The sequence below is a fragment of the Saccopteryx leptura genome, chromosome 5 (genome assembly GCF_036850995.1).
Source record: "Saccopteryx leptura isolate mSacLep1 chromosome 5, mSacLep1_pri_phased_curated, whole genome shotgun sequence".
Lineage (NCBI taxonomy): Eukaryota > Metazoa > Chordata > Mammalia > Chiroptera > Emballonuridae > Saccopteryx > Saccopteryx leptura.
In genome coordinates this window covers 131,758,453-131,777,129 of record NC_089507.1, presented here as the reverse complement: position 1 = coordinate 131,777,129, position 18,677 = coordinate 131,758,453, and the positions used below count along the sequence as shown (strand labels likewise).

The 18,677-nt window shown below is 40.9% G+C and overlaps 1 protein-coding gene across 7 annotated transcripts in view; it reads left to right on the top strand.

Annotated features, from left to right (window-relative positions):
* Positions 1-9,570, top strand: part of SFMBT2 (Scm like with four mbt domains 2) — a 259,063-nt gene extending 249,493 nt beyond the window's left edge. For all 7 annotated transcript variants that reach the window (XM_066384911.1, XM_066384913.1, XM_066384912.1 and 4 more), the window contains one exon: positions 4,450-9,570. In XM_066384911.1, coding sequence (XP_066241008.1) covers positions 4,450-4,590 — 141 coding nt within the window. In that variant the 3' untranslated portion in view covers positions 4,591-9,570. The remainder of the gene's footprint in view (positions 1-4,449) is intronic.
* Positions 9,571-18,677: the final 9,107 nt, after the last annotated feature.

Here is an 18,677-nt window from a genome sequence, read left to right as displayed (position 1 = left end):
GGCCTCTGATTTCCCATGCTCCCAGTGAATTTCTCAGATTTTTCTCCCAAGTCCACCATAATGCAGTAATGGATTGTGAAAAGCAAATAAATATGATTCCCAGCTCCTTCTAGGGCAGAGCAATACTTAACATTGAGAGGTCTGCAGCTGACCACTAGACTCGAATGTAGAGAACCAGATAGTGCACCCTGAATGAATGAGTGCTGGTGGAAGGGCAGGATTCCTCCTGGCTGCTTGGCTGCATTTCCTCTCTGCGCGACGTTTAAGAGCAGACAGATTCGGAAAAGCTTAGTTAGACATATCTGAACCCGGGTAATGAGTGTAACTCTTCACTTAAAGCACACCAACAGAAAGAAAGAGAACTAGAAGTGTGGAGACTTGTGTGATCTGGGGCATGCTGATAAGCTATGCCTCTGTCTGGAGAACGAAAATGCAGCAGAGCTTTGAAATTGCACTGAAAGCATTGCATTCAAATACAGGACAAGTGCTGGTGACACAGTTTCATGTGTGTATTTGTTCACGTGTGTGTTCCACAGGCCTTGTGTTACGGGCCTGGATAGTCAAAAGGCAGATATTGAAGGTAGCATTCGTTCTGTATTAAAGTTTTGTTTTGTTTTAGATCCAAACACCCAGTTTCAACTGAGAAATATTTTTCAGTTGGTCCTGTCACAGGACAGAGGACAGAACCTCTCCCACCTAGCTGCCAGGTTATCTACGGGAGTGCAAGACCATTTGTACTGTAAAAGGTTAACAGCATGTGTGTGATGATCCCTTTTACAAATTTCTAGCAATAAGCAAGCAAGTAAATACAAAGCTAATTTGGAAAAAGGGCTAAAATGCTACTTATGCTGTCTTCTTTAATTTAGTACTTCTAAGCCCTGTTTATAACTGCATCTCAGAAAGTGTCATGCCTTCGCAAGCTAAGGCTTCCATGAAGTGGAGTGTTCCAGCACGTTACCACTTCTAGAATCGAGCAATGGGCAGAACACTCCTTTAAATTGTTCTTCTCATGTTATTTAAAAGCTTGGTCTTACGTACCTACTTAGTTCTTATGTAGAGAGAAAAACTGGTAGACTTTAATTGATAATAGCCTTATCCCTATTTAATTTTAAATTTCACATTAGGCCATTTCATGTGTTACAATAAAAGATTGTTGCCCTGCTGTGCTGTCTAAGTACATGAGTCCTTTTTTGTGTATCAGACCTTTTTAAAATTTTTTTGACAGAGACACAGAGAGAGAGAGTCAGAGAGAGGGACAGATAGGGAGAGAGATGAGAAGCATCAATTCCTCATTGCAGCACCTTAGTTGTTCACTGATTGCTTTCTCATATGTGCCTTGATTGGGGAGCTACAGCAGAGCAAGTGACCCCTTGCTCAAGCCAGGGACCTTGGGGTCAATCCAGCGACCTTTGGGCTCAAGCCAGTGACCATGGGGTCATGTCTATGATCTCAGACTCAAGCCAGTGACCCTGTGCTCAAGTTGGTGAGCCCGCGCTCAAGCCGGATGAGCTTGCACTCTAGTGGGCAACCTCAGGGTTTTGAACCTGAGTCCTCTGCATCCCAGTCCAAAGCTCTTATCTACTGCACCACCACCTGGTCAAGTCAATCGGACCTTTAATTACTAGATTTTACTAATTTGTTCAATCATCTTTGAGCCCAGATACCACAGCCATGATTGGGTGAGGCCTCGAGTGGTTACTGCAGGCCCTGTATGAATTTTTAGGTGAACGAGAAGGAGCCCGGATCTCTATTCACCAGCGTGTGAAAAATACAGGGCATGGAATGGTAATCGCTATGTGAGTTCACTCCTCTGGATGTCGTTAATTCAGAGACTACCATAATCACCAGGAGTATTTATAAAAATTATAGACTTCCCATTACTGGAATATAGTACTTTTAATTCTGAAACTTTATGACAACTGCTTAAAAAAATCTATATAATTTTATGCTGTGCACATATACATTATACAGTAAAACCCCACATGTCTATAACTAAACAAACACAGAACTCTCAGATAAAATTGTGCCTATTCATTCACTTTTTATGAATCAGACACATATAATAGTCAAAGTACCCAAATCAGTGATTTAATTTAATAAAAAAATTTCAGGATAGCTTACTGGTTTATTTCACATTTAGACTATTTCTTCCTCTTTCTACTTCTGTACACCTAAATGTTTCTAGGAAGGAACTGCCAAGTCCTACACTGATCTCTATATCAAAATACATTTAGTTTAAGCGTGTGCTAGGCATCACGTTCATATTATGTGTTTTATTGTATTTCATCTCAAAATTAGTCATCCATTTATGGTAATTGTATGTTGAACATGATGAGTGATTTGCCAGCAGTTCTGAATTATATGAAAGCATATTTGTAAAAATTAAATTAACTGGGAGGTCTTTTACCACAAAATCAATAAAAAAAATAACTTCTTTTAAAGTGGAATGAAAGCTGCATCTGAGAGGAACTGTGAGGTGGGTTCCTCCCTCGTTCCTTGCCTCCTTGCAGGATCATGTCTGTTACTGTTTTTGCTTCCATCCAGCCATCCCACCCCCACCCCCCACCCCATAACCCCCACTCCTCGGTGGGCAGCCTGAAATGCCACAGTTTGCAGCATGAATGATAGTTGTGGGATAGACATGTCGGTCAACCACCTTTGATATCAGTGAGCCAACACCATTGTTCTTGCACACCAGTGACAATCTGATGGTCAGGTTGCTAAGTCCAGTGCCTTTCAACAGGCAGCATGACACTTTGGTGTTTGAAAATTCTTGGTAGCATATTCTCAAAATAGGAACATTCTGGAAGTCTGTGTTACATCATCAGGGAAGATGGAGAATGAGGTGAGAGCCCAGAGAGGACAGCCAGAGGCCCCGGGGGGCTCAGCGCAGACCACCTGTTTGTTAGCTACTCCTCGTACTCCAGGCATCAGCCCCAGTTGTCAGTTCTTCCCAGCTGAGAAGCTGGTGTGAAGGATCACCATAATGAATCAGATAGCCTAGCCCTAATCCACCCCAGCCGCACCTTCATCTTCCTGTGGACAGGAGTGTCTCTGCTGACAAAATTCAGTTGTGTGTCTCCTCAGTTCTGTTCTCCCCAGGTGTGCAGGGGCTTCCATGTGGGCATTGTGAGAACCACAAGACACATTTAACCTGCTCTTAAGAGGGATGTTCAAAGATGTGGACTCAATGCCATTCATCCAGGTTGCCCACATTCAAAATTCAGGCCATGGGGTGTGGACTTTCTCTCATCCTCCCAAAATGGCCTCAAAACTGAGACCTCTTGTAGACTTGAGGCACACTCCCCTTGATTTCCACCAGCCATAAGTACTATTCTGAATTCTGTGTTTCTTGTACACTTGTTTGATACAATTCCAGTGCCTGAGGCCAGGCAGGATCACACTGGATCTGGGCAGGCGGTAGAGGAACTGCAGTGGCAGAGTGTCAGGCCGTTCCCGTTTATTAGATTCTCACAACAGTGGACGAGCAAACAGGCAGGGGAAACCACTTTTCACAGTGGCGGGCAAGCAATCTTCCCTGAGGGAAAGTACCTGTAGCCTTATGTAGGATACACACACATGGCTCTGCCATGTGCTCACACACTAATCATGCAAAGTGCAAGTGAACAAGCCTAACACAGCTGTTTCCCCTACAATTGATTTTCTCTTCCATGTTTCTACGAGGTAGTCCATCAGTGTGCTTTTCTACTAGTGTATCAGGGCTTCCCTTCACAATACACTTCTGTGTCTACATTTAGTATTGTCAGACCTTAATATTTGTGGGTATAAAATTATACTGTATTGTGGGCCTAATTTGCATTTCCCTGATTCCAGCTTTTTCTCACCCATACTGATGGTGAATTTTTTGACAGGAAAGAGAGCTTCTTCTTTTAGTAGAGAGACCTTTCTTAGTATCAAATTAAGTCATGGGGGACAAATATATGGTGATAGAAAATGATTTGACATTGGGTGATGGGCACACAACATAACAGTTTAAATGCTATAGAGATGTTTACCTGAAACCTATGTATTCTTATTGATCAATGTCGCCCATTAAATTTAATTTTCTAAATAATATTATAAAAAATTAAGTCATGCTAAGAATTAAGCATCAGAAGGACTGGGCCGGGGTAGGGAGTGCTTTCTCTGCAAGGGGCAGTGAGCTTGGGAAGGAATTCCTGCAGTAGCTCACGTGTCCACTTCCTCTTCCCCACCATCCTATGTGTGTGCATCTCAGAGTAGCTGTGTTTTTCTGGGTTTTTTTAAGTAAAATAATGTGTTAACCACAAGATGAGACAGCCATCAAGCCATGTTGCTCTCTGGCCAGCGCTCCAGAGCAGGAGATGCCAGCGCAGCCCAACGTGCCTGAGGCCCCGGGGGAAGGCTGCCGTGACAAGTGAGCTGCCGTGGTGCTCACTCTCCCTCTTACCTGGCTTTATCTTCCAACAGGACATTGACGGCCAGGCGCTCCTGCTGCTGACTCTCCCCACGGTGCAGGAGTGCATGGAGCTGAAGCTGGGGCCCGCCATCAAGTTATGCCATCAGATCGAGAGAGTGAAAGTTGCTTTCTACGCCCAGTATGCCAACTGACCCCTAGGGGGGTGGCCCATTATCTGGTGACACAGTGTCCCGGGAAGGTTTTCAGGACTGGGACTTTTCTTTTTCCTGGGTACGTGAGATGGTTCAGACACAGTCTCCGGACAGCAAGAAGCATGAAGGACCTCCCTGATCCACCAGCCTGTTTCATAGTTCCACGTTTTTAAAGCACACACCAGGACCATAGCAGTGGCCCTGGAGAGTGTAAATTAAAGTTCTGTCAGACCTTGTGGGATATGAAGAGCTTCTTTGTATATCCACATCTCGCCTTTCTCCCACCCAAAACCAGACAGCGTCGTCCTTCGAGCAGAGTCTCACACCAAGGCCCACAGTTTCCTTGAAACACCTTGAGGTGCAGTTGATGTCCTTCTCAGTGTGACCAAGGAGGCTGCCTGGCCGGTAGTTTTTGCTGTCCTCATTCTCAGGCATATTTATAGATGCTTCTTTCATCCCGATACCTATGTGGCGGTAGCTCTGTGGCTGTCACCGCAGTTTGATCTTGGTGGCATCTCATTTCTCAAACACAGCTGTGAGTGACGTGTCAGCATGTAGTTAGAAAATAACGGGCTGAGCCTGCAGCACCTGTCGGAGGTGCCTCTTAGGAAGCACAGGGAGTGAGGAAGGCAGAGTCATTGGAGTAAGAGTTTTTCTTGAGTAACAGACTCCTAGGAAAGACTTCTCTTTGCAGGTTCTCTTCCAGAACCTCAAATGTCTCTAACATTCTTATTTAATTGTGACCATATCAGGTAGGGACTTCTTTATTCTCTGAGGAAATTTGGAGTTGTATGTTCAAGGAAAAGCTTGATTTCAGAGAGCAGGAGTGGGAGGAGATTTGAGAGGAGCATTTTCTAAGCCAGCTGTATCCCCTAGAAGATGCCCTTGGACGCCAGCCTTGTGTGGGTCAGCCTGGCACGCTCATCTGCAGTAGGCCGTGGGGTGCAGTGGACTAAGCACTGGACCTGGAGTCAGTCCTGGTCTTCACCTGGTGTGACTGATTACTTACTGTGGTCTTGGGCGACTCTGAGTCACTCTGCACCTCATGCTGGCAAAGTGACAGGTTGGAACACTTATGCTGGGAGCAGTGAGCACGTGTTTTCCAATTTTTGTCCTGCTCCTGCTCAGGGAAGCATCCAGATAGACTGGGCAAAGCCAAGAAAAGAGAGTAAGTGAAAAGGAAGATTATCATCACAGCTCTCACTGTCATCCCTGCAGCTCACTCTGGCTTTGGGCTTCTGATGACATTTGGGGGGCAGTTTTCATTAAATTAGTAAAGTCCTTTGCAGAAAGCTCTGCAGCTCTGAGAACTGGCTGGTTTTTATGCCATGCACTTCATGTGAGTAGGCCCCTGAGTGATTCAGTATATATAATATTCTCTCATGGTAGTTGCCCAAATAGCTTTTGTTTCTTTTGCAAAGATACAAAACCTTCAAATTGTTCAGGAATGAAGACAAAAAGCAGAGGCTGCACACCCTTCTGTTGTTTTTACAATTACCTTAATCCAGGTGTCCCCAAACTATGGGCCACATGTGGCCCCCTTAGGCCATTTATCCGGCTCCCGCTGCACTTCTGGAAGGGGCACCTCTTTCATTGGTGGTCAGTGAGAGGAGCACTGTATGTGGCAGCCCTCCAACGGTGGTCTGAGGGACAGTGAACTGGCCCCCTGTGTAAAAAATTTGGGGACCCCTGCAAGGCTTAATCTTTTCACCTTGATCAGTATCTCAACAATTCCATTGATACCATGTTGAGGAGAGGGGTGCTCATACTTCTACATTTTACGGCAAGATTGTCAGAGTTGGAAAAGTTTTATTACTAATATTAACCTGCTTTAACATTCTGCCACTGTTCCAGATGAAAATGAAAAATAAGTATTTTGCTGTTGAGACATTTTTGTCTCCCTATAGTTGATTTCTACGGTCCAGTTTTAAATGTTTGGCAAATACACTTGTTTGGGGACCACTGATGGAAAGACCATTGTCCTCAGTTGTGTTCATGGGCACTGTCGTAAGGATGGAAATGTCCACAGTGATTCATTCTTGGCTTGCAGTCTGTTCTCACTTCTGAAGTTCTGACCTCCTCTCGGTTTCGCTCCCCTGCCTTCTCAACCATATGATTTTGGCCTTAAATGTCAGTCTTGTGGAGTTAAACTCTGTCCAACAATTGGAAAGGGTGTTCATTTCAAGATCTTGGCATTCTCCCTGTGCTGACTCATTGATGATCCTTCACTGTGGCCTTTTCAAGCCGAGCTCTTTCTGTTGCATTTGAAATGGGAATGAAGGAATGTGGTGGCAACTACATAACATTGTGCTTTCAGAATAAATGTTGCCTTCTCATGCCATTTCAAAGAATGGCACAGAGGAGGAGGTGCTGCACTGAAGTCAATCCTCTGGGGTGAGAGGAGGTCCTCTAGGCTCCCACCGGGCAGCTCCTGCCAGGCAGCCTGGACAAGACCTGGCCACCATGGCTGCGGAAGCTTTCTGCTCCCTGCAGGGCCAGATGTTCAAGACTGTCCTCATCCTCGATCTCACTCTGTGCTTCTGCCTGTGTGTGAGAGGAGGACATGGCTGCCACCAGAGGCAGAAGAAGGCCAGCTGCTGATGCTCACCATGAAGGTCATCTTGTGCCATCTTCCAGCCCTTCTGAGACCGGGATTTATTTTAGGACCAAGAAGATACTTTTCCTCAGAGTGTTGCCAGTGTCCTACTGAACGTGGGTTCTTGGGGGATTTCCACAAATTCACACACGGTAACAGTTGGGCTACAGAATTGCAAGGTGGTATTCATTTCCCTGTAGTAGTAACTTCTCACCAGCTTCTGTCTTAGAATTGGCCCCCTTGGAAATGGAGCCAATTTCCAAGGAACATTTTACTGTGCTGTTATTGTCTCTTAGTGCAGGAAAGACTGATTTTACACCTGTAACCATCATCCCCACCAGTCCAAATACTACCACAGCCCCTAAGCCTAATGTTTCTTCGTTAATACACTTCTAAATGCTATACCCCTCCTATCCCTTCTCCAGATACTGTGATCTCTCCTCTGTCTCTCTGATAATACTTTGGGACCAAAGTCCTATTCTCTGTGTACCTGGATCCTGCATACACCATGCCGCTCATTACCTCTTGGAATGGCCAAGAAGCATGTTCTCCCTCACTGGCCAAGCAGACACTTTACAACCTGAACTTGAGAAGCAGAAATGCCACCTCATCTTTAATGATAAAATTCCATCACTTGATCCCACTCCCACTAACAGAGCTTGTTTCAGCCCCTAACTTCTTGACTTCAGCTGTATTGTACTGTGTTGGGAAAATGCTCTCCACAAAAAATATAAGCATACAAACCAAAAGAGCAGGGTATGACTGGCATAACAGGACTTGTGCAGTTCTCCCAAAAAAGGGCAAAACCCAGTTTTCTTCACCATGGAGTTACCTAGCATGGAAAACTAACTCATATATTACTTTTAAAATTAAGTTCGTTTGATCAAAGTTTGACTCACACACGGTGTTTAAGCTGTCCAGCTCTTAGGCTGCTTTCCCTTATTTGATCATATTTGAAAGATTATTTCCTGTGTTTGCTTTGATTTGTCCCTCGATAAATTAAAACAACTCAAACGTTTAACAGTGCCACCTCTGACCCTTACTGTGATCTCTAGAAGGTTGATTTTGATCAGCCTTTGAAGACTGGTCTCAGTTTTATAATTTATCTCATAGAATTCTGAGTGTTGTATCAGGAGTACTCTGAGACTTTCCTTTTATCTTGTACCAAACACTCCTTTCTGAGAGCTGTTCTCCCTTTGTTTGGAAGCAGTAGGAGTTTTTATACTTCTTTCGTAGAACACTCATTCATATTTATTTCTGTATATAGAACTATGAAAACAGTAGTGTTAAAATCTTTGTTGTGGTTTGAACATCATCGTTGCTTTTTGGTTAAGTTGGTGAACCTAAGCTCCAAGTACTCTATTCAGTCTTTAGAAAACTGTGATCGTGTGTGCAATTATTTGAAGGGACAAAGAGTAAATTAAGGTATCTGTCATTTTTAAGGATGAACTCGTTGGTAAGAGATACATACTGCCCCCATCTCTTTGGTGCAATAACTAAATATGTAGTAACTTACAATATCATGATTCTCTTATTTATTCATTGTCCTTTCTTGTTCAAGGGATTTCTAGAAATTGCTTAACTCCCTTTGACTTGGTTGAATTTTTAAGTTGATTCTTATACATTTTATCACTAGAGTTTGTTTACAGGTATCCAAAACATGATATGACAGAATTGAATTGGGCTATTTTTTGTCTCACTTTCTTTACCTAAAAATTGTAATTGCTGACATCTGGTGCTGTGTTGGGTTTGGTTAAAAGCACCTCCAGTTTAGATGATAAATAATAACTCAAACAGTGTCCTGAGCTGCAGACTTTTCATCTTACTACTTTTGTTTTAATTGGCCAGGACTTGGCACCATTGCATACGTAGGGCTGGTCACATAACCAAGCAGAGCAGTGCTTCATATGGGCCAACAAGATGCATTGAAGAAAAAGTCAAGTTCTGGGACAAGCTGAAAATCACCCTATGACAGGAAATTGGAGACAAAACTTTAAATGACAGAAAAAGTAATCATTTCATTTGTTGTTCAAAATGGGAACTAGCATGATATCTGGAAGCATAAACTGTCCCTAGTAGTGAATGTTGAAAGCCCTTTTACTGTTTTTACATTCCATTGTGAATAGTTTGTATTGAAATTTGATTCATATATCTTGTGTATGTTTTGGTGTGTAAAAGGGAAAATTTGGGGTTTTTACTTTTAAGATTTGCAGGACAAAGGGCATGTTGTTTTGCTGTAAGATTGTATTCTGTATATATGTTTTCATGTAAATAAATGAAAATCTATATCAGAGTTATATTTTAATTTTTATTCTAAATGAAAAGAAACCCTTTTTACTTGAAAAAATTGTAAGCCACATTGTTAATAAAGTAAAAATAAATACTATGGTGGTGTTTGTGTCATTGTGTTGAAGGTTATTAATTATTTTGTATTAGAGTTAATTTTTTTTCTTGCCATCAGCTAAAACACAAGTTACAGAATTTTAACCATGGCTTTCAAAATCCTGTATTGCCTTTCAGGGCACCTTATAGCTCAGAAACATTTTATTCAAAGAGCTTGTGTTTACCCTTTTTATTAAGACATCACTCTGCATCCTTACATAGTCACCTCTAATTTCCCCATTCTCAATGATTTTAGTTATTCTGTGACTTTCTGGTGCATTAGTAGGAATCCTACTTGATGTCTGTGAGAGTGATAAGTAAATAACCATATTTGCCCTTATCATTGCCCTTTAAGTGTCACCAATGGGTCATAGGTATCTCATTTGGAAAAGGAAGAGGTCCCTTGGCCACGCTGACCTGGCACGGGGGCACTCAGAATTGGATCGTGCTCCTTTCTCCTCTGCCACACAGACTCAGGTACCTTTACCTAGAAGCAGAGGTGAAGGGTGGGGGCAGGAGGCAACTAGGGAAGGGAGATCGAGGGAGACCGCACAATTTCTACCATCTGCAGATATTCTCAAGCCTCTTAATTGACTTTTGCCCTGTTCACACATTCTGCATATAGTTTTTGTTTCATTTTTAACAATGGAAGCCTTTTCTCTTAGTAAGACTTCAATAAGAAAAAGGAAGACTGAGAGGGCAGACAAAATTGGGAAACTGTTCATTTTCTGAAAATATACTAGGAGCAAATCCATCAAGGGTTTTTTGGCTGAGTAAGTATGACCATTGAATTTCTGTATTTCATGGAGATCTTTGATAACAAATTTAAAGGCTGAATGTATAATAAAATAAAGTGACAACTAAATGCTTTTCCAGCTCTTTCCTTGCCTGAACACCATAGGACAACTTCACCTGGGCTGAGAATTACAAACCCCAATCTCGGAAGGACAGCCCACACAGCAGGGGAATTACAGGATGTGGCTGACAGCTGGTGACAGAAGCTGGGGAACTTATGCAGGAGTAGATGAGGCTGTTAGACTGAGCAGACAGACTGTAAGACTGGATATAGGAAATTCAGGACATTGGGCATTTACACATGACTTGAAATTTAATATTCTTGTATGGACAACTTGCAGCCTATCTAAGGATTACTTGGGATGGCTTCCTGGTGTTGGTCTACAGTGAACAAGATGGGAATTTTAGAATGTCCTTTGCCTAGTATTGAGGAAGAAGTCATAAGTCTGGAAATATAATGAATACATATGTAAATCGGGGCAGCTCTCTAGAATGTATAGTATTTTGCAAGGATATTGGACTTGTCCTTACCCTCTTGGGGAAAAAATGAGGGCATCTGGGCATCTTATTCTCAGCATCTGAGGGTTGGATGTCACGGAGACTGACTGAATCTGATGGCACAACAGTTGACAATGTTGCATCAATGAATGCATGTCCCCAGGTTGGCTTAGCGTCCATGGCCTCCCCACCTTGCAGCTCCTGCCTGGACAGCCCCAGCCGCTGTGGCTGTCACTTCATCTCCCACCACTTCAGCTGCCATGGCCTCCAGCGGGGTGGGGGCCAGCTCCTGCACACCACCCCACACCAGCCATGGAGGCAGCCACAAGCACGCTGGCTCTCAGCCCATTGCACTGGGCCCATTGGTTTTCATTCCTCCCATCCTTTCTGGACCCAGATGAAGCACTGGGCTGTGGAATGTAGCCTCTTCAGGTGACAGAACTTGGAAGTGCTAAGAAGTTTATGTCCCATGGGCAAACTATGATCAAGGATGTAGCCAGCAGATGAACTCCTCTGCCATCCTCCCCTAGATGGCTTTTCCCTGCATGATTGTATGTACTGTCCGTCCAGAGACCTCCCACAGGTCTGAGCAGCTGCTTGTCCTCTTTTGTGAAGTCATGGCCAGCTCTATAATGGACTACTTTGCATTGGGCTGGGACCCACCCTTCAGGCCTCACCTGGCTCAGCCTGGGATTCTACCACTAAAGAATCAGCATGGAAGCTTGTTTTCTCAGGAACAAGCCTGAGACAGGAGGCAGCCATTATTATACTCACATATTCAATGTGCAAATAATAATTACAAAATATTTTAGTGAAACCCAGCAGTGATCTGGAGCCTGGAGACTTAGCGGCCTTGTGTCATTAGAACTGCTTGTGACATGAATCATTGTTGAACTTAAGACATGGGTTGGAAATTCAAATTTAAAATGTTTTTTTCTGGTTACTAAAGTAATATGTGTGTCTTATAGAAAATTTGGAAAATAAAGGGCAATTATTAAATTGACTCATTATGTCATTATGTCCAACTACACTTTATCACTTTTCTGTGTATATTTATAAGTGTTGAAATCAAGCTGTAACCATATAAAAATTTTTCACTAACCGTTATTTTGTAATCATGTTTTCTAGGGTGGCATTGATGATTTTATATATCTATTATCTTTATTTTAAATGTTGAGATAGTTTAAATAATTCAACATAACAAATGTTACACTCAGCTTCTGAAAATATTCTTTTGCCATATTTACTTCAGATTTATATGTTTTATAAAACCTTACAGATGGAGTTAAAACCCCCTTTAACCCTCCCTGATTCTACTTCCCTCCCTCTTATCCCAGGGGTAATGGGAGATTCTGGTTTGAGTGTTTCCTATTTCGAAGCATGATGTCACCATAATAACGTGCACCACTGTGTGCTACTTGCATCATACTGCAATTTGCTCCTTTTGCTCGATATTGTTATGGTATTTTTGCATGTTAATATATTTTATCTCTCATTATTTTTACTGCTGCATAAATTCCATGGAATAGATCATTATTTCCTGGTCCATTCTCATATTGTTGGACCTTTAAAAAGTTCTCAGTTTTTTCACCATTTGAAGAAAGGTTGCTGTGAAGATTTTCACCTAGTTCTTATGCACACATGTAGCAGTGTCCTTAAGGACGTCTCTGAAAATGGAATTGCTGGGCCATAGACCAAGCACCTTTTCAGCTGCCCTGGGAATGCCAGGGGCATCCCAGGCATTGGTTCCAGCTTGCCCTCCTGCCGGGCGTGTGTGTGGGAGTTTCCCTGCTCCACATTCTTGCCCCACACTCGGCAGAATTTTTCGTTATTTCCAGTCTGATGAGCTTGTAAAAGGTAACCAAAATAGTTCTGATTTACATTTCTCTAATCACTAGTAACATTTACCATCTCTTCATATGCTTACTAGCCGTTTATGTTTTCTTTTGTGAATTGCCTGCTCTTAACCTGTACAGATCCTCATTCTCTCTCCCTCCCTTCCATCTTTCTCTCTCTGATTTGTAAGGAGTTTCCAAAGTAACTCCTTGACATTAATTCCATATCAATTGCTTGTGTTGTGTATTTGTTTCTCTGTATTATTTTTGCTCTATTACTTTATTTTATCCTTTGTAATTCAGAAACATTTTCATGTTAATTTACTTCAATATATTATTTTCCTCCTTTATAATGATTGCTTTTACTCTTAACATTTTTCTTCTCTGAAGGCATTCAGATGGTCTCTTACATTTTTATTTTAAAAGTTATAAGTTCTCCTTTTTTCCAGTCTCTCCTGAATATACATACACTTTGGTTGGTATTTCCAGTGTTACACACCTGCCGTATTAGACTCATCCCTGCCTCACATGTTCCATTTGATGGGTATGGGAATGGTATTGTAATGGCTGGAGTGAGGCAGTTATTTACATTGTCCTACTCTGGTCACCCAAGAATCTATCGTTTCCCCGTTATCCTGCCAGTCCAGCTGTGTCATATTTACCTTTATGTGTGCGTTTGTCTCTGGCTCTACCTTCTGATTCATTGGTCTGTTTGTCTATACCTGTGCCGTTACCACACTAAGTAGAATGGCTTCACAATAACCCTTGCTATTATAACATCTCTTGTTCTTTTTATTTAAAATTCTCTTGGATATTTTTTATTTATTCTTCATTATGAATTTTAGGCACAATTTGTTGAAATCTATAGAAAGTTCTGTTAAGGTATTGACTGGAAGTGCATTAAATTTGTGGGAAAATTTGGAAAGCTTTGACTTTTTTTCTTTTTATCTTGTTGAATCCTTCCATCCAGAAGATGGTGTAAGTCTTTTTCTGTTCATGTATTTTATAACTCCTTCATTAAGGTTGTACTATTTTTCTTTAAAGATGCCTTATACATAGTTTGTTAAATATGTTCCTTATATGTTTTATAATTTTTGACTACCTTCTTTCTATTATATTTTGTTTGCTATTACTAGGAACTCTATTGATTTCTATATGCTAATATTCTATCTACCCCCCCCCCCCCCACCGCATCCCAGTCCGATACTCTATCCACTGTGCCATTGCCTGGTCAGGCTCTAATATTCTATCTAGATTCTTCAGTACACTGAACTGAAAGGAATTTCCATCCTGAATTTTTTGCTCCTTTTTATTTTTAGCATTACATGATTTTTATGGTTTTAGAATTTTTAGTTTGTTTTGAGTGAGAAGTATTTATCTATTTTCTCCTGCTTATTGAATTAATGGTTTTGCATGTTCTCTCCATCCTATAGACAAGCTGAATAGAACCAGATCTTCTACTGTGGGAGGGAGTATCCCTAGCCCATGGAGATAATGGGGCTCTTGCTTATCCACTCACTGAGCCAGCGGTCTACTTGTTACATGTTCCCGTGGTTGAGATCTGCCTTCATACTCCAGTTTTCCTAGCCCATTCCACTAGGTTCAGCCTTGCTTTGCGGTTGGAGAAAGCCTCCACAGATCGGGGCTTCCAGCCCTAAGCTTAGCTCCCACCCCATCTCTAAGGGAGTACTTGACCCCACAAGGACAGAACGTCCAGTGACAGTTACCCTGCTGTCCTGCTTCAGAACCCAGCAGGACTGTGACCCTAGCCCTACTCACCATTTCGTGTTTCTGCTCCTTTTCTGGTCACTGGAGATGTGCGCCTTGTTTTTGAATTCAAACATGCCTCATTGGTTTTCTTATTTTATGTCATTGTTCTGTATTTAGAACATAGGAGATATATTTAGGTTTAAACTTACAGAGCCATCTTGATTAAAAGTCTCTCAGATATTACCTTTCTTTAAAAAAAAATCTTCCAAGCAGCAGATGGTATTAGAGCATGATCTGAAAATAAAGCTAATTTTTGCATTATTCAGGCTATTTGGAAATGAGATTTTTAGCCCATATGAAAATTCATAGTGTCATGGGGTTCACTTAAGTTACAATTTCCAAAATGCTCAGCTAGTTGACATTTCTAAATGTCTATTCTGCATAGTTTAACTCTTAGTGAAACTTCACGGTTTGAAGAAAACTGCTTTGCATATTATTCCTTTTGACTTCTTGTCATAAATCCATAGCTAAGAGGTGTGCAGCTGGAGTAGTGTAAACATGAGAATGGGTCTGTTTTGTTTAATAGCATGCACTAATAATGCTCATACCTACAATTACAGCAGAGCGATCCATTCTTTCCCCCTCTGTTGGCATGAATGATTAAGTACCCACACCATCAAAGTACAGACATTTGTGCTACAAGTCACCTATCAACTAACTCATTTGAAACAAGGCATCCTTAATGTATAAATTACATTATCGGTGCCATCCCAATAATCCATAAAAATGCACTGAAATGGAAACATATTATGAGACACTTAAGATTATGTGAAGTGAATTCTTCTTTTAAGAAACCTAAGACAACATTAATTCATCTAACAAAAATGTTTTGTACCTGCTAAGGAAATGCACAGTGCCAAGTCCATTAGAAAAAGCCCTGGCCAGTTGCTCAGTGGATAGACCATCAGCCCGGTGTGCAAACATCCTTGGTTTTATTCTTGGCCAGGGCACATAAGAGAAGTGACCATCTCCTTCTCTACCTCTCCATCTCCCCTTTACTCCTTCTTCCCCTCCCACAGCCAGTGGCTTGATTGGTCTGAGCGTCAGCTCAGGGTGCTCAGTTGGTCTGGGAACATCAGCCTCAGGTCCTAAAAATAGCTTGATGATTTGAGCATTGGCCTTAGACGGGGAGGGGTTGCAGGTGAATCCCAGTCAGGGCACATGTGGGTGTCTGTCCCACTATCTTTCTTTCTCTCATTAAAAAAAAAAAAAAAAAGGAAAGAATAGCAGCATGCTAACTGCTCTTAAAAGGGCAGAAGCCACCTAGAAAGGGCAGAGACCATGCACTGAAATCACTGTCAAGGAAAATAGGCTGCTGTGTGTACAATGCGGGTTCAGTCTATAACTGAGGAGGGAAGTGATGTTTATGCTTTTTAGATCCCTGTACAAGGTCTCTGCCCTTGTTACTGGACTTGATGCTCTACTACTGAGCCAACTGGCTAGTGCTTAAAACGTTTTGAAGATGATTATGGCCTAAGAAAAGATCTACAATCATGAGCTCAGGACCTCTGCCTTGCTCATTCTGCAAAGACTTTTCTTATGGGGAGGCAGCCATCTGGGAACACATTCGATCATAAATGTGAAGCATTTATCAAGGAGTTTTGCAATCACTTTTTTCAAGGCAAATTTTGATCTATTTTGACAGTAGTTAAAACACATCAGAATTAATTCTTAGAAAGCTTACTCATAACTGCTCAAATTCCAAATGAAAGTACAATATTATCTTGTACTATATGTATGTATATGTGTGTGCATGTTTTTGCTTTGAGGCAAGGGTCCCTGGCTCCAGTGCAGATTGGTGTTACCATTTCAGTCAAGGAGCAAGAAGAGGCTGGATATCAGGATATCTGAAGACTAACCTTCAGACTTGTTCTGTTCCAAATTTTATGACTTGTATCAGATAAATTATCCTCTCTACTTTCTCTTTTTTTTTCACCTGTAAAACGGAAAATAGAATCCTATACTCATTTATACCTAGGTTGTGCTAAGCTCTGTGTTAAGAACTAACATAAATTACCTGACATAAGCCTTACAGTTTCACTGTGACTAAGCATTATTAGATACCATTTGACAGATGAGAAGACTAAGGCTCAAAGAAATTAAGAAACTCATTATGGAAGAAAGTATGGTGGTTCCTCAAAAAACTGAAAATAGAACTACCTTATGACCCAGCAATCCCTCTACTGGGTATATACCCCCAAAACTCAGAAACATTGATATGTAAAGACACATGCAGCCCCATGTTTATTGCAGCATTGTTCACAGTGGCCAGGACATGGAAACAACCAAAAAGCCCTTCAATAGATGACTGGATAAAGAAGATGTGGCACATATACACTATGGAATACTACTCAGCCATAAGAAATGATGACATCGGAACATTTACAGCAAAATGGTGGGATCTTGATAACATGATACGAAGTGAAATAAGTAAATCAGAAAAAACCAGGAACTGCATTATTCCATACGTAGGTGGGATATAAAAGTGAAACTAAGAGAAATTGATAAGAGTGTGGTGGTTACGGGGGGAGGGGAGAATGGGAGAGGGAAAGGGGGAGGGGGAGGGGCACAAAGAAAACTAGATAGAAGGTGACAGAGGACAATCTGATTTTGGGTGATGGGTATGCAACATAATTGAACAACAAGATAACCTGGACTTGTTATCTTTGAATATATGTATCCTGATTTATTGATGTCGCCCCATTAAAAAAATAAAATTAAAAAAAAAAGGAAAAAAATAAAGAAATTAAGAAACTAAACAGTGCACTTTTGGAAGACAGATCTCAAATTTGAAACATCTACAAAAGGAGTGTGAATATACTTCGAACAAAATCTAAAGTGATATTCTAAATTAATGTGATATTATGTACCACCTTCTACAAAGGTACCAACACAAAAATGTAGTTATAAACTAGAAATGGGATTAAATTATTAATTGAACATCTATTATATATTATGTGTACTATGATAGATATAATAGAATAAAATGTGAGCCTTTTTTTTGTTCAAGGAATTTACAGTCAATTAGAAAAAATAAGAGTACATAATAAATTTTAGACATCTTCACTTTAGGTCATATCCTTGGAGAATTCAGATATAAACTTAAGCTCCCACATTCCTTAGCTAGTGATTGCATATGTTGTTTTCTCTCATATCTCTTAAGTGTTTTCCTGGTATTTAAAATGTAGTTTTTCTAATGATGAGTTAGCCTGGATCCTAGTCTCTAGTAATAAAATCATGACATTTTTGTTATTCTGTGTTTAAAAATAGCAAATACTTTAGTTTTATATTATTTCTATTCCCCTTTTAAAGTGCATATTCTCTAAGACTAAAGAACAAGAAAGTGGCCTTAATATATTTTTTTGCAATGTCTATGATATAGCATTTACTCAGTCAATTAACATGTTAAGCATCTGACTTTATGCAAGGCCCTGTGCTAGTGCAACAAGTAAAAAAGATTCCTTTAATCCAATCATTCTTTCTTACAGTCTATTGGGAATGGAAATGTGACATGAGGGGGTGCTATAATAAGCATTGAGTGGGGCCCCTGGAGTCAGGCTGTCTAGATTTGAATTTCTATTCTGTAACTTGAGCAAGTGATTTAACGTCTGTGTGTCCCTGCTTCATTATTTGCAAATTTAAGATAATAGCATCTAGATCATTTGATTGTTGTAAAGAGTAAATGAGATAGATAATCTACTCTTTGAAATTTGCCCTCTGAGTAGTGTGGTTATGGACACTGGTGTATACATGCATGAATGTTCATAGAAGCTTTGTTCATAATAGCCCCAACTACCCCATCATTAATTAGTAGAACAGATAAATCAGTTGGGGCATAAAGTTACAATAGGGTACCATAGAACAATGAAAATGGACCCATTAGAACTACACTGTATGGAAAAGCATAAATGTTTTTAAAAACTATTGTGTTGATTGAAAGAAGCTACACACAACAAAATAGATGCATCATGTTCTGCTTTTATAAAAATTTAGAAACATGCAAAATCATGGAAATTAAAGCACATATTTTTCTGGATGCATAATTAAGAGCAAGAGTATAAAGAAGAGCAAGGAACTCAATACCATTGACATGCTAAAATCAGTATAGGATGGTTGGGAAGGGTTGGAAATTACTGAGAATGGAAGAGCGAAGTTGCCAAGAGCTCTTGGGGAGATTTCGAGGCATTTGGAGGGAATCTGCAACTGAAGGT